This window comes from Micropterus dolomieu, linkage group LG14, assembly GCF_021292245.1.
Source record: "Micropterus dolomieu isolate WLL.071019.BEF.003 ecotype Adirondacks linkage group LG14, ASM2129224v1, whole genome shotgun sequence".
Classification (NCBI taxonomy): Eukaryota; Metazoa; Chordata; class Actinopteri; order Centrarchiformes; family Centrarchidae; genus Micropterus; species Micropterus dolomieu.
Window position 1 is genome coordinate 18357501 of NC_060163.1, and position 21329 is coordinate 18378829.

Genomic DNA, 21329 nt, shown 5'->3' on the forward strand with positions numbered 1-21329 from the left:
TGTGTGTGTATTTCAGCTGACAGGCTGATGTGTCTGCTGTGCAGCAACACTGCCCCAGCAAGTCTCAGTGTGAGAGGCAAAGCTAAAAATGTGCTTGGGAGATACGTCAGCAAGAGTCTGTCCCCATCTGCTGCAGTCTTTTGGTCTTTTTTATCAAACGTGTGTACAAAGTTGGCTCCAAGCCTGTCATCTTTGTTTTAACTTCATGACGCAAGTTATAACAAAGTAAAGCTCAGCAAAAGCATGCAAATTATATGAGTGTGGTATAATGTCAAAATGTTATCTTATTAAGGTTTAGAGTTGATAGAAATATAATGTGAGGGTATCTCCAGTTTGCTTTGAGGAAATTTGGAATGACAAAGTCTACTCATTTTTCCAGAAATGCCAAAAATGTTCTGGCCCATGGCGGTGACTTGATCTGAAGCAGACCCAGTGACCGCCATGGGCTAATTCAGTGTTGGCCACCTCTAACCACAATATTTAAAGCTGGTTCTGACCTTTAGTAACAAATAGTCAGCTATCTGGGCAGCGTATTATGGCTTCAAGACAAGACGACATATTATTGATGTACAAGGTCCCCTTCATGCTCCAGCCTATTCTCACAATCAGAAGGATGGCCTTGCGATGGTCAGTAACATCTATTTTCTTTCCGGAGAATGATGTATGCTTTGCATTGGACACACACAGATTTCTTTTGAAAGAAAGTCGCCTTGGCTCAGTGAAGTTTCCTGTATAAATTAAGGTGTCTGGTCAAGGCAGTATTGTGCTTTGATGTATCAGAGTGTGAAAAGTGCTTCCTCAAGCTTGTCTAAGTTGGATGCTGTCTGAATGAATGGCATAACGGGTCACTTTCATGGCTGGCTGCCCAGGTTTGCCGTAGTTATTATTTATCCTTATGTATTCTGAAGTGTTTATATGGACGTCACAATGCATTATGGTAAATGCTGCTGAAGAAGAAAATTAAGTGTGAATGGTTTCAGCTGGCTTTGAACAGGTCCTCTACTCATTTCCACTGGCTGACCTGCCTCCCTGCCACCTTGTTGGCCTGATGTTGGAGCCAAGTGGGCTCGCTGTTGAATGCTGCAGCAGTGGCCAATACCTTGCATGTGTCAGCTCTGCCTCCCTTTGACAAGCCAGTGTGAAAAGTGCTCAAGTGCTGCTGCCTTTCCAGCCTCTCTGTTCTTTGCCTGCTCTCTCTCTGTGTGTGTGTGTGTGTGTGTGTGTGTGTGTGTGTGTGTGTGTGTGTGTGAGAGAGAGATAGTGGTGTGTAGAGAAAAGGAGGTGGACAGATGGATTTACCCCTTTGGTACAGAAGTAATAAGCCACAATACACTATATAGTGATTTTGCATTAAGTCTTTATTGCTCTAATAAAAAAACAGCAGCAGACAGTTGTTGTTGTTCAAAACCTGGACTATTGTTTTAATAAATAATAGTTATGATAAATCTGTTCATATATGGAATTTCGGTGTAATCTTATGACAATTTGATTTATATTATGGTGTTTTACAAAATTCTTTTTGCCAAATGAATGAAAATTTGTTATTTAATCAATTAAGGAATGTTCTGGTTTGGTGAAGAGATTTGTCTTATGCCTAAAAGCAGAACACATTTCATTACTATGAACATCAACTTTAAACTTTTACGTCATTTTGCGTATATTTACCGTATCATGTGCATTAATTAAATGACAATTAAGTCATTTTATGTGATTATTTGACTGTTCTGAAAGAACAGGTTTATGTTTGTGTATTATACAACAAATACCACAGCAGAAGCAACTTGTCTTTGGACTTTACAAGGTGGCGCTTGATATGTTTCTTAAGGTTTTTTTTTTTTCTATCAGTGGCTATTGATGTCATTTCACCTTTTCATTTGAATTCTCCTCAAAAATCACCTCAGTTGAAATTTTTGAATCTTAGCTTCAACAATGCTTTATATAAATGAGGAGATATATTGAAGAGAATACAAATTGAGATCTTATTGTGTTGCTGGTTGCCCCTTGCAGCTAACCCCTTCTTCCTATACTCTGTGCTGTCTGTCTCTCATAAGACAGTGAATAATTCTTAACTCTCATAGCTTCCATGACTTAGTATTTATCACTTGTGTTTACGTAGGAGTGTCCTCATCCCTCTCAGATTAAATGGCATCGTGGCCATGTTAGGTTTCCTTTGGCTCGTGTAATTTCTGTTGTAATGAGCCAGCAAATTCATATTTCATCAGTCCTGAAGCTAATAGAGAGAAAGAGGGAGCCAGTTTTGTCCCTTTGGTCACCCCACAACCACCCCACCCTTTCTCATCTGTCTCTTTTCTCCTGTGTCAGTTTTCTCTCCTCCAGAGACGGGCTGAAGCTCAGTCTACACCTCTAGAGACCGGCGTTCCATTTCCCCACTGGCTTAATTAAAGGCTTAAAACAATGCTGTGTTTATAAGGCAACCCTTCACTACTAGAACAAACATCAATTTTTGCTTCTCTGCTGTCAGGCACTAAAGTGAGATGAATTATCAGAGAGATGCGAGCTAGAGAGCGGCATATGATGGATCTGGCCCTGCCCTCTAATCACCGCTTTTTCATTTCCGTTAAAATTCTGCCTCATTTGCCCTCCAGCATAAGATGGATGTGGAGGCAGGATTACAGATATCTGCAGCTTCTGGACACTGTGATAGATATCAATAGTAAAGTTTCCGTTTATTGTTGTTTAGCTTGAGAAACTGTTTTAGTAGATAAATGCTTGAGATTGATGGCAGCTCAATTGGTGGCCGTAAGCATCTTGAGTGTTTTTGTCTTGTCCTTCAGATGCTTCACCATCTCCAGTGGAGATGCTCCACCTGAAGATTGATTATGGTTTCTTGCTTTGCTCATGACCTTTTGTATTAGAGACCATGAGCTTTGTCTCAAATCTTCCCTTTTTTTTGAATTCTTATTTTATTCACTAATTTCTTCATGACAAGCCCTTGACAGGGTACTCTATTGTGCTTGAAAAATTGTGGTTTTGGACTCTATTAATAATTATTATTTTGAATGAAAACTGACAGGTTTTTTTGTTTTTATGACTGCTATTTATATCTGTCTGTCATCTCATGCAAAAAGGGGTATTGGATTATGAGATTTTTTAGCAAAATGTCATGTACATGCTTTGGACACTACAATGTTATATATTGAGCATAGGGTAAGAATCTAAGCAAAACAGATGTTTTTCCATTTTTCATCCTCCAACAATGTTGTTATATTGGAAATGTCTTCTTCAAGCTGTTTGTGTGGTTGAATATATTGTTGACTTCTGTCTGTTTAATGTGTAGAATTTCATCACTGATGAAGGAAATCCAAATATACTCAAAAAAATCCAGCCTTCAAGTTATAATACAAACAAGTCATGACACATCAAACTTAAGTAAAGTAATATTATACATAATATATTTTAAAAAGAGTCATGATTTCTTAACCTTTCCCTTCCACTTTGTTTCCTTTGGGGTTTTTTTCTTTCGGTTCTTAGCTGTTGTTAGGAATCCAGCTGCAGGAGCATTTTCTGGTACTCCCTCCTGTACTATCAGTGCTCTCCCTGCGTCACCTACAAAAAATTCTGAATTGATAGGTCTGCTTGACCTATTCATCTCCAAACCCTTCTTTCCTTAGCCTGCTTTATTTGATTTCCTTCTGTCCATTCTCTCTCCTTAAAAAAAATAATACACTAAAGATGTTGTCATGGTAACGGTACCAGGTTTATCCCAGTGATGAAAGTGAAGAGATGAGCCATGAGAGGACAGGCTGGCTTCCAAACACCTCTGGTCACTCTGATAGACCTGTGGAATCAGCTGGATGACAGTGGAGGCTATCATACCACGCTTCTTTGCATCCATCAACTCAGAGCTGGCGCTCCCAGGGGAGCATACCTGAACTTTTCCATTTGCCGTCATGCCCCTCATCTCTATTTCTCGCATTATCCCTTAACAGCTGGTGTGGCATGTGTTCCTGTTCTGCATTTAGGTCTTAATTGCTGCACAGTGAAAGGTCTGAATTCCTTTTCTGGGAGAGATTCTCTGTCTGTATCTTCCACTCTGAGACCATCAAGCCTGGGATATGGTAGCTAGATCCCTCACCTGTATTTCATTTGCCATCAGGATTTGCCAGCTGATCCTACTGCCTCAAGCGACAATTACATTTGTTTAGAAGCTTAAGATTCATTCATGAGCAACACATTACAGCAATAAAATCATTACTAACATTGGCATATGTATGCCTATGCTGTTGGCAGTCTTGATTGAATATTGGAGTAAGCTTAAGGTGCTTAAGGTACTTATGCTACTGTATGCAGTGCTGGAGCCGGTCCCACACTGAGGCTTACAGCATGTAAAGTTTTCTCTGAAGGCTCTTTATCTTGGGGATTCATTCACAGCTGAAGAGAGAATGAACAAATGTGAGATATCCTCCAGCTGATCAGCATCTCTAGTCTGCATGGTGAGGGGAGTTACTGCAACAGCTGCCATCGACTTCTTAAAGCTGCTGCCTGCTTTGAAGCCCTTGCACTTTTAATTAATAAAGTCACTGCCCAATGTGAGGGGAATTGCAGGAGCCAGTGCCATGCCCTGCATGCCAGTTACTCGTGGATCTGGCAAATTAGAGTTTGAATGAAGAAATATGTTGTCAAAACCCTAAAAAATAAGTAGCAGAGGGAGGGGTTTACACACGGTAGCTCCGCTCTAATCTTGAGAAGCTGCCAAGCTTCAGTCTCTATTTTGTTAGTCTCTGGTACTTAAAATGTAAGATGTACTTTTACAGCTAAACTGATGCTTATTGTTGACAGTGTTTGGGCAGTAATATTACTTTTCCCAGTAACTAAGTAGTGTAACTAATTACTTTTCTAAAACGGTAACATTATTACTTGTTACTAAGGCAAGTAACGCTGCGTTACTTGTTACTGAATGCACCATCCTTGACGTACATCCACGACTGTGTGGCAGCTCAGCGGAACCGGACTTTGCTGTTCATGTCCGCTGATAGCCAAACACTAAAGGAAGAAAGGAGAACGAGGGAGAGAGGCATTCTTTCCACAGCTGTAAGTAGCTGCTGCCATTATTGTGTCACAGTCTGAGATGAAAGAACATTGTCATCGTGTGTAAACTAGCAAAAAGCTTTCATCCGCGAACAATTCTACATCTGATTTATTGAAGCATCTGCAGAAGCAGCACAGCAACGTGAAACTTAAAGAAAGAAACTCCGGCAGCTTCTGTCACTGATGCTTGGACTCGTCGGGAGAGAGTGGCGTTAACGTTACGTTTTGTAACTACTGAATACGTATAAACAGGCTACATGTGCAGTAAAACAGCTGTTTAAAAGTCAGGATTTACTTGCTTTATTTTTTTTATTTCAGCCAGTGGCGTTAAGAACCGTTAGGCCTAGGCTATATGCTTTGTAAAAACAACACTCCTTGCTGCTGTTATGGATATGATGTTAGTTAAAAAGTCGGGGTAGACTGCTTTGTTTGGGGGTGAAGGGGGCTGGTAGGGAAAGCAGTGTTTCCCATAATTAGCCTATAATTTGGATAATTATCAATGCGGACCGCCACATATTGATTTTCCAAATTTTTACTAGGCGTATTTAAAATCATTTTTGATTAAGGAGCTGTATTGAGGAGCATATTCCTGCAGCACCTCCTGGCTCGCTCCCTCTTTCTGTAGGAAAGACTGGAAAGTAATATAGTAACGTAATGTGTAACGTAACTACTTACTTATATTACTGGTTACTTATTACTGGGTGATAAATTACAATTTCTGAGTAACTTGCCCAACACTGATTGTTGACCCTTTTCACTCTGCTTTGCTGAGTTGTGCATTCCCGCTGAGAATTGTATGGACCTCACAGTTCTATTCCACGTACTGTTTAAAAACGATTCGAATGTCCCGGGAGGTGCACGCACAACTCAGCACAATACCGGAGCAGCTGGTGCTCTGTCCCTCTTCCACCACACATGCACACATGCTATGCCCTCACATGCACACTAACTTTTTGGGAGAAAACCAGTAGTTCTACCATGGTGTGAAAGTGTTTTCCCCCTTCCTGATTTCTTATTTTTTGGATGTTTGTCACACTGAAATGTTTCAGATCATCAAACAAATTGAAATATTAGACAAAGATAACACAAGTAAACACAAAATGCAGTTTTTAAATGAAGGTTTTCATTATTAAGGGAAAAAAATCCAAACCTACATGGCCCTGTGTGGAAAAAGTGATTTCCCCCCCTTTTAAAACATAAATCAACTGTGGTTTATCACATCATTGGAAAGCTGAGTTCAGTTTTTCTAGCCACTCCCAGGCCTGATTACTGCCACACCTGTTCTCAGTCAAGAAATAACTTAAATATGACCTGAAGAAGACCTAACAAATGAAGTAGACCAATAGATCCTCAAAAGCTAGATATCATGCTGCGATCCAAAGAAATTCGGGAATAAATGAGAAACAGAGTAATTGAGATTTATCAGTCTGGAAAAGGTTATAAAGCCATTTGTAAAGCTTTGGGACTCCAGCGAACCACAGTGAGAGCCATTATACACAAATGGCGAAAATATGGAGTGGCCGGCTGACCAAAATTACCCCAAGAGGGCAGTGACGATTCATCCAAGAGGTCACAAAAAAACCCACAACAACATCCAAAGAACTGCAGGCTTCACTTTCCCCAGTTAAAGTCAGTGTACATGGCTCCACCATAAGAAAGAGATTGGGCAAAAATGGCCTGCATGGCAGAGTTCCAAGATGAAAACCACTGCTGAGCAAAAAGAACATAAAGGCTCGTCTCAGTTTTGCCAGAAAACATCTTGATGATCCCCAAGACTTTGTTTAAGTTGAACTTTTTGGAAGGTGTGTCCCATTACATCTGGCGTAAAAGTAACACAGCATTATAGAAAAGGAACATCATGCCAACAGTAAAATATGGTGGTGGTAGTGTGATGGTTTGGGGCTGTTTTCTGCTTCAGGACCTGGAAGACTTGCTATGGTAAATGGAACCATGAATTCTGCTGTCTAACAAAAAATGTGACATCAGCTGAAGCGCACTTGGATTCTGCAGAAGGTCCAAAAAACACCAGCAAGTCCACCTCTGAATAGCTTAAGAAAAACAAAATGAAGACTTCGGAGTGGCCTAGTCAAAATCCTGACCTGAATCCGATTGAGATGTTGTGGCATGACCTTAAAAAAGCAGTTAAGGCTCAAACCCTCCAATGTGGCTGAATTACAATAATGCTGCAAAGATGAGTGGGCTAAAATTCCTCCACAGCGCTGTAAAAGACTCATTGCCAGTTTGCCATCGCAAACGCTTGATTGCAGTTGTTTCTGCTAAGGGTGGCCCAACCAGTTATTAGATTTAGGGAGCAATCACTTTTTCACACAGAGCCATGTAGGTTTGGATTTTTTCCCCTTAATAATAAAAGCCTTCATTTTGTGTTTACTTGTGTTATCTTTGTCTAATATTTCAATTTGTTTGATCTGAAACATTTCAGTGTGACAAACATGCAAAAAAGAAATCGGGAACGGGGCAAAGACTTTTTCACACCACTGTATGTAAAATCAGACATTGAACACCTCCACATAGCCAAAATGGCATGATCCTCGAACTGTGAGATCTCACAATCGAATCAGGCTGCTTCTATCGAAGCATTGAATCTTAGTATTCGGCATCACCCCGACTAACCTACCTTTAACACGGTACAAGAGGTTACTCATATGCTCGTGAGTAAGTAGTTTTTTTGGTACTCCAGTTAACACTAGAATGGCCATGACGGTCATTTTGTCTGTATTTTCTTTTAAAATGTTTTTTATATAAATTACACATAAGGCAAAAAAAAAAAGAACATATTTACCTATTTCGGCCAGAGACGGTCATTTTGACCGCACTGAACGTCACGGTATTCTTTTGTTACATTTTCCCGCGGTTGACCATTGTCTCTCTCACTGTCAACAGAAAGGTCAGTAGCGGTCATGAGTGTTTGCATATATGCTAATTTCTACAAACAAAAAGTATATTAGATTAAATAGGTTGATCAGAAATAGGCTAATAATACCTGACTACGTTATCTATAGGCTATATATATATTGCTAGGCTAAAATGTCAAAGCGAATGAAGAGGAACATGACTGGAACCATGGCCCTGGAGATGCTTCAGAACTTGCATAGTGATGATTCAGATGCAGGGGAACAATAGGAGGTGGAAAGTGACAGCGACGTTTCCTGGGTGCATGTAAATATTTCCTCCTCATCAGAGAGTGATTCAAAGTCACATCAAGGAAAAAGAGGCGGCTGCTATCATCAGACACGGCGGATCCAGATGTTCCGGTCGTGTTGGATGATCCTGGTGAGTTCCGCTGCCCTGTCCTGCGCTGTGTGTTGTGTGTTGCTGCAGGCTGTTCACTAGTTCTGCTGGTCCTATGCTCAGCCCGTCCTTAGAGCCATCTCAGCCAGAGACGGCTGTGGAAAAGGGGAAGGATGGGACGGTGTGGACGGTCCTTCAGCCAACTGAACATCCAGGAAGAAGGCAGAGCCAAAATGTCCTGACTGAAGCTGCTGGCCCCATAGCGCACGCCAAGCGCAACATCGAAGATGCGCTCACAGCCTTCTTGTGTGTGTTTGATGATGGCATGCTGAAGCATATCAGGGACTGCACTGTGGCTGAGGCACATTGGCATCGTGGTGACAGCCCATGGGACCTCACAGCTAAATTAAAAGCCTTCATAGCCCTGCTATATATTCGGCCACTTGGAATAAGGTCGTTCAGAACAGCATAGCCTGCTACAAGCCTGGTGCCGACATCACAATTGATAAGCAGCTGTTCCCCACCAAGGCCCGGTGCAAATTTATTCAGTATATAAGGAATAAGCCTGAAAAATTCGGTATCAAATTTTGGCTGGCTGCAGATGTTCAAACCAAATATATGCTGAATCGGGCCCCGTATCTGGGAAAGGAGGAGACGCGGAGCAGAGGTCAGCTTGTGGGGAGAGAGTGTGGTGCTGAGGCTGGCGGAGCCATTCCTTGGGAAGGGAAGAAATATCACAACGGATAACTTCTTCATGGCTCTCAAACTGGCCACCGCCTTACAGGCAAAGAAGACCAGTCTGGTTGGGACCGTGGGGGAAAACGAAACGTGAGTTGCCCCCTTCCGTGAAAGAATAAGCGGAGCTGTTCAGCACAAAGGTGCTGACGCAATGCTTACCATCTACCAGGGAAAGCCAAGAAAGAATGTGTGTATTTTGAGTTCCATGCACACAAGTGTGAGCATCACCGATGGGCCGAAGGCAAAGCCCGAGTCGGTGACGTACTATAATAACACTAAGTACGGCGTGGACGTCCTCGACCAGATGGCAAGGGCATACTCGGTGAAAGGCGGTACATGTAGATGTCCAGTCGCTGTGTTTTATAACTTCCTCGAGCTGGCTGGGATCAATGCCCACATCCTCTTCAAGGAGTGCACCAGCAGCAAATTACCTCGGAGGAAGTTCATGCAGCAACTTGCAGAGAAGCTGAGAGCACAGTTCATGGAGGACAAAAGAGCAGTATGGCAGTTGGCACAAGGTTCCAGTCAGCAGCAGAAGCAAACACACGCAGCAGACACCAAAGCGGAGGCAGTGCGAAGTTCGGAGAAGCTGCAGTCAAAACAAAACCCAAGACACCTGCTGCAAATTCTGCAAACCCGTGTGTGGAAATTGTGTGAGGAGAAGAGAGGTCACTTGCCTTGACTGTGAAGCTTAAATAGCCAAGCACTATATCGATGTAAATAGTTAACATCCAATTTTATAATATAGGCTAATGTTTTTATGTTTCTGTAGTCTACGCTTCCTTCTTTTTAGATCAGCTCGTTTCCAGCTTTTTCTATTAGCCTATTTTCTGTGTTATTATATTAAAATAAAATGTTTTATAATTAAATAAGTTAAAATGTTTTATAAATTAAATAATAATTGTTGTTATTATCTTGTCCTGAGTTATGTTGAATGGATATGGAGATATAGCCTATCTGTTGTGTATATGTGATAATTACGGTAGGCTACTAATGATATTATTATTTATAAATGCATAATTAAACTTGTTTGAAAGTACAGTTTGGTGGTGTTTTGTTTTTTAAAAGATATCCTAATACAATAAATGCATTAATCTCTCAATTGAGTATTTATCATTAAAGATATAGAGTTTGGAATCTAGCGGTCAAAATGACTGCTTGTGGCAGTTCTAGTAGTTTTGGAATTCTGGTGCTTCTAGTGTTAATAGAATAACAAGCTATGGAAGTATGAGAGGACTGTCTCTTTCCACATTTCATACACACTTGTCTCTTTGGTGCTTTCTAATCAGGCTCTGTCTAAATTTGTTCATCTTTAATTCTGAATAACTGAGGCTAACGGAGGCTTACATGCCCTCACAGATGAAAGAGTCTTGCCCTCTGTGCTTTAGAAAACATTTCCATATTAATATAACATGAGTCACACTGGTTTCTGTGAAGCATTACTGAGAGGGAAGTGAAGCAGTTATCAGCTCCATGTAGCATAACAACGAAAAAGGGAAAGAAACACGAATAATGTTTGTGCTAGTGATTGTTTTGGTGTCTTTTGCATGATTATCTTATTGTTAGTGTTGATGTGATAAGTGCCGTTTTCATACATAATAATAATGAACCTTTGTCAAAAAATGTTTGTGTGCTATATAGTAAACTCATAAAAAAAAAACAGAAACCCCAAGAACATCAGGAAAAAATTGGGGCAAAACAGAATTGGAGAGAGTGGTCAGGTGAGGTAAGAGTGTGTGTGTGTAAGTGAGCATCGTTTCAGCTCTGCTGTGCTTTGGTGTGTCAGGCCTAATTACAGCTCAAGGAGAGGTTCTCCAGTGAAACAGAATGCCTTGTGAGGATTAACTACCATGAAGCAGCTGAGTAATATCCTTCACATGAGGGCTGCACTAACAGAGTCCTCACTTCACAGAGGTAGTCCCTGTCCAGATTAAAGTCCCAACCTGGGTTTTGTTCAGGTGATTAGTTATGGAATGATACTTGCTTTTGGAAAATAGGTTAGTATTTTTATAAGCAAATTTCACTCTAGCTCAAAATGCATGTCCACTTTGCTTAAACTCACTCTATTTTACAGATAACTTGAATAAATATAAACCTTTCACTTCTAAAAAAAAAATCAGTATTATACACAGAGACTTGTGTACACAAAGATGGATGCATAAGATAGCTGTGCAAATTGTATAAAGACAGATACTTTGAGTCAAAGATGGAAATAAATAAGTAAAAATATTTTTTAGAGGTATTCAATTGGAAAACTTTAGTTTTGGTCTTATTTTTTCCCCTTTTGAAATATCAGTTTCACATAGCTCATTGCTTTTGTTAGCTCTAATTAAAGATGTATTTTGTGGAAAAGGTCAGTATCAATCCGGCAATATGATGCTTACTTGAGATACAGTCACTTGTAATGCTTATCAGATTATAGTATCTGGATGTGTGTCCATGCATTCTGTGATAAATCCATTTTAATTACTTTCTCTTATCTTTGGTGCATTATCTTTGATTAGCTAGTTGAGGTAATAGGCTAATTGATTGTTCCAAAAAGAATACTGTATGCTCTAATTCTTCAAAAGTATTTATGCAAATTCTTTAACATATTGTAACCTAATAAATACACACAACATCATCTCTATTCCATCTCTGTCTTTCTACCTTTTTTGTTCCGGTATGAGTGTCTTGGTAGCTGATTATAATGATTCTCTGTATAAACCTCTTGCTAAATTCACCTATTCCTGTGAATTGTCACACACCCTTAAGCAGTACGAATTCCAATCATGCCATGATCAAGAAGGGCCTGTCCAAAAATATATCAACACATTTCATTGTGCCCAGTTCATCTCACAGTTCTTTTCTTCAGTATGTATCTGCCTTTGTCCAGAGACATCATTGGCATGACACTTGACTGGAAGTGATAACCTCTCTCCACTCAGCTTAGCACACATTTGCCTACCCTTATCTGCTCTCCGCAGTACATGTGCAGCACTGCTAACGAGCTAGGATAGTGCACTGCAAAGTAAAGACAGCACTTTAATGACCACACAGGCATTATAATCAGTGGAGACAAAGAGCTGGGTAGTGGAGGGCAATAAGTTAATGAGGTCAGCCACTAAGTGAGGGTGCCTACCTTTCCAAACCTGGGAGGCCAGGCCTGCTTCAGTACTCAGATCCAATCAACTGAGCTAGTCAGTATCCATCAAAATCACAGGCACAGAGTAATTCTGTCCTCAGCCTTCGATTGGAACTTGATTGTGTATTGAATGCACTTTCTCTTCTGCAGGGGAGCTTCGTGGCCAGCATGACCGCCACACTGAGGCAGATGGACGACTATCATTATGCTCATCTGATCAGCACCTTTGGCAAGATAAGGAGTGATGTTGTGGTGAGTACACAGGGTGTCTCTGTCTACCAGATAAGATACCTCAGGCTATGTTGTCATATAACTAGTGCAGTACCCATTCAAAATGTTCCTGTTTTGAAGAGGCCGATTTCTTGGCCTCCAGTATTGCTGCTTGTAGCTTTCTCAATATCATTGACCTGCAGAGCCCCCGCAGTTCTGAACGCAGCACTTCTAGACTTGTTTTAGACGTACGCATACTCCATAATTTGCCTGTTCTTAGTGGAACCAGTCCTGTTGAACTGCTGTATGGTCTTGACTAGGGTTGGGCTGATATAGACCATCGGAGCCTATCAAACAACTGAATCCAACATCTGCACCCTGTGTTCACTGCTGCTTTACCTGGTCCATGCTTGTAAAATATCCACCGACTTGTAACGTCATAGGCTACCAAGCCTTTAACGGAGTGAAGTCTGTGTGGCTGAACACATACACGAAAGACGCCCGCTACCCCCCCCCTATATACTGTCATGCATGTATACGTTTAAAACTGTTTCTAGAACTGCAGGGTCTCACCAGCACTGCAGGGCCATGTTTCTCAGCTTTCATGAGAACCGTTCATCATAACTACATCACACTCGACACTGCACTTGGGTCCTCAGCAGTACACCGACCAAGTGTGAAGTCCAACAGAAGAACGGTTGTCAAGAAAGTTGAAAGATAGACAGAGATTCCTTCCATTATAGTTAGGTCACTTAAAATGCAGGCCTGTAGTTCAATATCATTTTGTCTTTTCTATAAATCAAAAGTTAGATTAGATACAGTATGTAGAATGTTTTTCCTCCACAGTAAATTATACAATTGAATTTCTGTTAGTCCTTGCTCTTAGGCTGTTACATGTACAGCATGCTCTTGATGATAGTAACTCCTAAGGGAAGCAGATCACTCATAGCCAACAAGTTGTGGAGGAGGGATAAATCTCATTGATGTTATGGATTTCAGCTATGAATACATCCTCCCTCAAAGCGGTATTTCTCTAGTATCTGTGTCAGGTTAGCATTATGTTACTCTACTGTGACAAGTGCGCAGAGAAGGAGACAGATATTTTGGCTTCACTTGAAGTACATGCTGTTTTTTGAAATAAATGAAAGTTCCTGTACAAATTTATGGAATTAGTAAGATTACTACTTATTTGCTGCGAAGTAGTATTGATTTATCTAGATGTTTTTATTGAGGCCTTAATTACATTATTCAGAATAGGACGCAGACCTTCGTGATATTACATGGGGCTTGTTTAAGGCCTGTCTGGTTCCCATAGCAGTTAGCAACAGTCACTGTGATGAAGCTGGATCTTTCCAGATTTATTGTTCTTGACGCTGGCATGGGCCTTATCCACATTTCAGAACTGGTTGCAGCCCAGAGGACTGTTGTTGTTTTGTGGTTGTTCTCTAAACACGCCACCACGAAACACAGGGATTCATCCAGGAGTGAAACATCTACAGCCAGAAATAGATTTACATGCATATTTATGTGTTAGGTATTTAGCTGCTTCTGATAATAAGAGAAAACTATTGTTGGTGTGACAGTGGAATTAAAACAAAAAAGATTCAAGAAACTTCACTTTTGAAAAAAGTTGATGACTTTGTAGCTCTGACAGGATATGAAGTTAAGGAAGGGGAATTTGGAGTTGTCTTGCTATAGAGAAGGTAGAGCTGAAAGTCTATTAGTCCAACCGAAGCTAGTCATCTAGTCGTGTTATTTTTGTAATATCTGACAATTATATGCCCATTTTTTAAAATCTAAATATCACATGAATAGTTTTCCTGTGGGAAGTAACACAGTTAATCTCAGGTAATCTCATTGTACTGCAACATTTGAGCATTAAGAACATGCTGGATTATTCGTCTCAAGTACCACCTGCAAAAGGGAAATATGAGTCACCTTGACCTTTAAAAACTTATCTGAAAGCTGTTTCTGCCTGAAAGCCACAAACTCCTAACAGTTCATTTCAGATTGCTCTTATCTTGGAGGTGGGAAGAATAACAGTTTTCATTTAAAAAAAAACATTTCTTTCTTTTACAGGATTTCCTAATGGAAACATTTATCATGTTTAAAGATCTCATTGGGAAAAACGTCTACCCCTCAGACTGGGTCATAATGAACATGATGCAAAATAAGTAAGTATGACACTGCTGGACACACATGCACACACATAAAGCATGCTGCTTTAAACTCCCTACGCTGTTGTTGCTAAGGAACAGAAATCAGAATTGGGTATGGTTGTTTTCTAATGTTGTTCTCTCCATGCAGATATCGGCACAAGGCCTCAGCAGCGTAGCAATCAGATGAGCAGTCAGTGCAGCCGCAAACAATCACATGAATTATAGATGCTTGGGTGTATGCTGCTTGCTAATCTCCAAACTTAGTCTCAGCATCTCTTTACTTTGTTGCTTGTTGTGCTGCAGCAGCCTTCTGTTTTATTAATGTGAACCTTGCCTGATTCCCTTTTTATTGAAAATATAAAATGAGATGAAATGTGCTTTGCAGTTTAGGAGTTTAGTGAAGAGCTTTGCTTTTGTGCACTTGTCAGATGAAGTTAAAGCTAGAAGAGTATTTAAAGAGTTTTTTTAATACTTCCATTTGTATCTTTTCACAAGACATACGTACCAGAATGTGTTGTAGTGCTTGATTATGCAATGGCACAGCAACAGCTGTCAGATGAAAACCTTAAGTCGGACAACTAAAAAATATAATTATTTCTTCCCCAACAGCATCCATGCATTATTGAAACTGCTAGATGTTTTCTGAGCATCATCATCATCAGCTTGTAGTCTTTAGCCCCAGCTGACACTGACTCAAGTAACTTCACTTGGGGCAATTTATCATATTTTGCAAAACTCCCTCTGGAGCCAAAAATGCTTTAAGTAATGTTTTTCACATATGCAGTAGTACTCCTAAGATTTTCAAACCAATTCTGATGTGTAAAATTATTGCAGTTTCCATTTAATTGAACATCAGACAAAAAACAATGAGGAACACTAAAATTGAAGTTGCAGGTTTTTCCACATTACAACAGAGAACCCGGAGCTGGATCTGTTGGAGTGCAGCTTCAAAGTGGCCATTTATGGCAGGTGCACAGCTTATAGTGGCAGCCCCAAGTTGTCTGTGAGCAGTTTAACTCCCTACCCACTCTGTCCAAAGAATTTTCCAACATCATCACCAAAGGGATATTTAATGCTTTCATAAATCCACTTGATTGCTAAAAATCAGTTTCCTTTTAGAATTTACACTGGTCCCCCTAAAAACTTCATCAGACATCGGCATAGCTTGGTGATGATGCACCCCTGTGCCCTGCAGGTGTGCAAATCACAATTGTTCTGCTGTAGTCTGAGCTGCAGTGTTAGGCAGTAGAAACGTACAGTCCTATCCCTCCCAAGCCACTTGCACACACAAACACAACACAACATATGCTCCCATGTGCTTGCACTGGACTAACAAGCTCGTTCAAACACTTCATACCCACTGTGATCCTGTACTTTCTGGAGCAGCTTTAGGGATGTGATGAGCATCACTGAGCTCCCTGCAGTTCATTCTCCAATCATGCTCTGTAGCATATGAAATGTTTTATTTTTGACTCGCAGACTAGAGGCCAATGTGGCATTTCCCATGCCTCAGCAGAATCTTGCCCAATTGAACCTTTTGTCTACTTTTACTTGTTTGTGACAGCCGTTAGATTCATTCTGCATTCTAGTCAGTGCATTCAGCCACTTTCTTGTGTTAAATCATTGTTCAACTCCGTGAAAAATAAGCCTGTCAAAGTCTGACTCATCTCACAGTCTTTTTTTATTTGAGCCTTTTTGAATACTGCATGTGTCGGCTTTGCAACAAATTAGCAAAACTCTACCATTTGTCGCATCCATCAACATGTGTTTGATCAGTTGTTTCCTGCTTCCCACAGAGAGAACCCAAGGTGACACATTCTTTCATCCCATGAGAGAGCTATAAAAGATTTGCATTAACAATCTAAGAGCATAGAAGCTGTGTGCATGCATTGTGCTCTGTTGCTGCGCTCTTTGATTGTTAGAGCACTGGAGACTGACAGAATTCACGGGAGTCTCTGCAAACTTAAAAGTCACTGTGGCTGTGGTATTAAACTAGGACCACCACTGCATCCTAATGTTCAATTATATTTTTAAAGCCGTGTTCATTTCTGTTTTTGAACTCCAAAAGTACATAAAAATACATACCTTTTGAAATATGATAATATTATATTATCCCCTTACAAAATTGGTTTAGCTGATATGGCTAATAGATGTTGCCTATTTACTCTTCTGGTGCAGCAACATTAGAATTTAGTCAAATATTTGCTCCCCTTTTAGGCCTGTTTTTGCCTCCACCAACTTCTGAAAAATATGTCTGGCTCTTTAACTTTAGATGTCTGATTCTAATCTCCAGCTAGTTGTTAACTTCGTCATTAAGGCAATTAATGCCGGGCAGGTATTATACATTAGGTTTATCAGAGCTTGTTTGCTGAAGACTGATGCTTGCTCCTGGAAAAAGGATTAATGAGAGCAATGAGACGGAACATGCAGTAAATGTGCCGTAAATCCAGAACAAATAAGCGAAAAGACGTAAAAAAGCTCCATAGCTAAGGGTAACCGAACAATTATGTGATATTTCTCTGTAGGTTCACCACTATAAGCAATTTGATCCAATGTTATATTATAAAAATATAATATATAAAAATCTTGGTAAGTAGACCTTTAAAATAATCGCTTGTTGCTGTTTTTGTCAAGTGCTTTAAAGCATGCATTTATTTTAGCAACGGCAAAAAAGTCAGTTGACACATTTTAGAACTTTTTAAAAAAAATACATTTGTAAGCCTCCTGAAGCATATTTGAATATTCCTCAGTCCTTCCACACAGTGTCTTGTGTCTGCGCAATTCACACATGCCACATTCTGCACACAGATAGCCACCCACAGGCACCAGCAGACGGTTCTTTCATGTCCACACATTATGATAGCACCACTAATGAGATGGGCATCAGCAGTAGCAGCAGTCGTTTCCTCCCACTCCTTCTTCTCCACCCATCGCCTCTTACTTCCTCCAGGTTGTAAACTGATTTATGGGCTCTAATTGCCCCGGGGACAGCAGCATCAGGCTGGCTAGCCACTGACTTCTATTTCCCCCATGCCAACTGGCCATGGCTTAATAGTGACGGCTAATTGTCAGCAGAGATTGTCTCAAACTCACTCACTGCTTACTAAGGTCATTGTTAGCTGAGAACTTGATTATGTGTGCCCAAACACATATTTTCGGAGTCATATGTATGTTATTTGGTGCCCATAACATTTGGTATTTTAGCCTTATTTGTTGCAGATTCACAGTAAAACTGAAACAAGATTTGACTCAAGTGCTCGTTGTAAAATTACTTTAAGTATCAAACAATTTAAGCTCCTCTTTAAATGTGGCAATATTGCAAAAGCATCAGGAAAGCAGATGTTGCACTCAATGTGAATTTATCCTTGCCTTTTTAGAGGTACAAGGGCCCTGTAGGTAAACCTTGATTTTTGTAAGAGCACTTACTGAATTAGCACAAGTTGGCATTTGCTGAAGCACGATAGTCAATGTCGGTTTTCTTCCAGGAATGACAATCTTTGTATCACATTCTTTACCAGACAACAGCTGCTGGCTGCTGTGACAGCTAAATTTGCTTTTGCTTTTACATATATCTGCACTCTTGAACCTTATAACCCGCAATGTACTGAATCACTGCATACAAAGTGCAGTCATCATCCTCAGAACAATGTTCATTGGCCGTGTCTTTTTTTTTCTTCTTCTCCAGTTATAAGGTGAAGCATTTGAACAGCTGTGGATGTTGCAGCAACCAAAAGATTTAATTGACAGACTGAGTAAAAATTATGTTAGATGATAAACTGTAATTAATGATATTTAACAAATCGATAAAGTATTTATTCTTTTTTTTCTCCCAGTCTAAACGTTTAGCACTTTAAGCACTCAGACAACAAAATGACAGATTACAAGTAAAATATTGTCTGAACCCCTCTCAAAGCCGTTGTTGCCACTGAGCGATACAGACAGACTGAGAATAGCTGTGCGGAGCAAATGGCCATATATCGAATACCGGCTCCGTCTAGCTCCGTGTGTCCACAAACGGAGCCAAAAAGGTGTTCAAAACAGAGCGGTCAGAACATGAGGAAATCTGAGCATTTTCTCACAGGGATTTCTTTTAAATACTTTAACCTCATTATTTGAAGCTTTGGCCATGTTTAACATGAACATACAGCATTGTAACATTGTAGATAAATCATAAAATATAGAAAAGTATAATAGGTCTCCTTTAATTGCATTGTTATGCACAAAATTGAATAATGAATTCTAAAGTAGTGTATTGCGCACTTTAATTTCAGTGTACTGCTATATACACAAAAGTGTAATAACATGTGGTTTGCAAACTCTTTAAACAAATATTTCTTGTAAATCTCAACTTAAACATTTATGTAATCAAATCAAATATAAAATCAAAACTATTTGCCACTGCCAGGGCTTTACCTTTAATCTAGCTAGTTAAAACAAAATACTATCAGAGTCCAGAGCCACGATCATAACAACATAACAGGCACCTTGTGAGCAACAGGTTAACATTAATAAATCTGTTTTCTTGGTTTCTTGTTTCTGAAGAGGTATCAGCAGAAACATTTTTCTTTTATCAGGGAGCAGCATAAACAGTTTATGCTCAGTAGCAAGTGTCTCTGTTAGAGTGAGGTGAAGTGGTTGAGCACAAGGCATAGCGACAAGCCGGCGCTTTCCCGTGAAACCGTTGCGGTTGTGCTCGCCTCACTCACACCCCGCTGCTGAAGTTGAATTGTCTTGAACTTTTTGTATGCGACGTGGAGCACAAATCATTGGAAGAGAGACTGAAGCTTGCTGTTTGTGAGTTTCCAGAATCCTTTACTGTTGACTAAATAGTTATCAGGACATCAATAGGGGGGAATTTGCATGGCAGAGCATTCCCGCAAAACCAGATGTAGCCTATCAGGTAAAGTTATGTAGCCTATAATTTTAACCTGCTGTTTACTCGCGGAGTGCTTGTCTCCCTGGCTGTTCACCACCCTGGGAGAACAACCCAGCGGGGCCAGTGAGCAACTGACTTTCAAAATAATAATAAAAACTGCGTTAACGTGAGATAAAATAATTGTAGGCATTAATTAATCAATGTGTTAACGCGACAATAATGTGCTAACTTGCCCATCCCTAGTTAAAATCAAAATTTTTAAAGTTATAATCCACTGTGTTATCCAAACAAAATAGGGAGATAAACTGATTAGCTATTTTCTTGCAGTCATTGTTTTATTTTCGTCTATTTGATCAACATGCAAGAGAATACGTAACACGTCATTTTTATGTCTTACAGGCTTACAAGGAAATGTGATCAAACTTATATAATATATTAGATTTGAGTTAACATCAGATGACCTTCTCATAATCAGTTCATTTCCCCAAATGACGCCAAAAGTTTCTTGCGGAGCTGTTAATTATGTGTAAGAATAGTAGATTGAGAGATGAATAGAGAGTTCTCAGAGAGCCCAGTGTGCCAGATGAAAAGATGAAAGCCCAGATGAGCTGAAGAGGCAGCTCTTTAACTCGATAACCCATGCCATCAGTCCCTCACAGACTCATTAGGAGAGGGTTTCTGAAGTTGGATGGCTGCCGTTTGGAGTTCTCTCCATGACTAATCTAGGACCTGGAGGGCAGGTCTGGAAGGCAGGAAGGAAGGAGGACTCTGAGGCCGAAAAGACTGCCAATGATGTTGTGATCTTGTTTGCCCCCGTACAACCCACCACCCACCAGGATAAAAAAACAGTGCCTGTGGGCCCATAGCTGTTTTGACATACTCTCCTCTTAAGGAGTGCTTTTGAAAGAATGCTAGTTGAAAACCTCACAACTCCATTTGTAGTTACTTTTAGAAAAGTTGCATGGTCCTGTGAGTCTCAATAAATTTAAATTGCAACATTCTTGAAATACTCTCAAGTTCCATTAGGAAACTTCAATATCATTGCCTGCATTTTTTAAATATATAATATATATAAAAAAAAGGGAAGCTGACATTGGAGATACACCTGTCACAGTTGTATGTACTTTTCCTGCTGCTAAGAACGGGGTGAAACCCTAATAGTAACACCTCTCTGTACATGAGACAGTTCAACAGCACCACAAACTGTAACCTCCTAACTATATAGTCGAATCAACCTCTCTAAAATGGATTCAATAATTAATAGAACATAATAACCTTCATGAATTTTGGAATCATTACATGAAATGTTTCATTATGTACTTACAGTAAAAAAATAAAATTCCTATGTTTAGCTACATACATGTCTGACAATAAGCCTTTCAAATGATACCAGTACCTCTCAAGCCTCAGTCTGTTGGTATTGTGAGCTGAAAAGTAAAGCCTGACCTTTACATGGCTTTCCTACTATGCTGTTTTGTTAATGTAATGACAGCTGTCTACTCCTACTCCATGTTGTAACCCTGATTGCTAATTCTGCAATAACCATGGGAGGGTTATGAAATACAGTTTGTGACATAGTGCTGCAAACTGCACTGCATCACCAACTGCTGCCGGATGTATGGGTATTTGTTTGCCAACATGCCAGTATAGGTTAGAAGCTTTGAGTTGATCTTCCATCTCCAAACATACTCAAAGACCTCTGACTTAAATGCTAGAACAGACTACTCAGTGTGTACTAGTTGGTGTTTGTGTTAATGTCAGTCTTTATTTTTGCCCAGGCAAGCAATATTGTTTTGCCCACGGAGTGCCGTGCACTTGAATAGCTTTGATTGTACCCAGTCAGTTGGCCTTTAAATGGTGCCCCCCGAAGAGCAATAGCATCCAGTATGATTTCTCTGAACATGGTTTTATCAAAGTCATTACC

At 40.1% G+C, this 21329-nt stretch overlaps 1 protein-coding gene across 1 annotated transcript in view; it reads left to right on the top strand.

Moving 5' to 3' along the window:
• dock1 (dedicator of cytokinesis 1) overlaps window positions 1-21329 on the top strand; it is a 186306-nt gene that overhangs the window by 111231 nt on the left and 53746 nt on the right. Inside the window, exons 28-29 of the mRNA XM_046069923.1 lie at window positions 12311-12412; window positions 14450-14544. Coding sequence (XP_045925879.1) covers window positions 12311-12412; window positions 14450-14544 — 197 coding nt within the window. The remainder of the gene's footprint in view (window positions 1-12310; window positions 12413-14449; window positions 14545-21329) is intronic.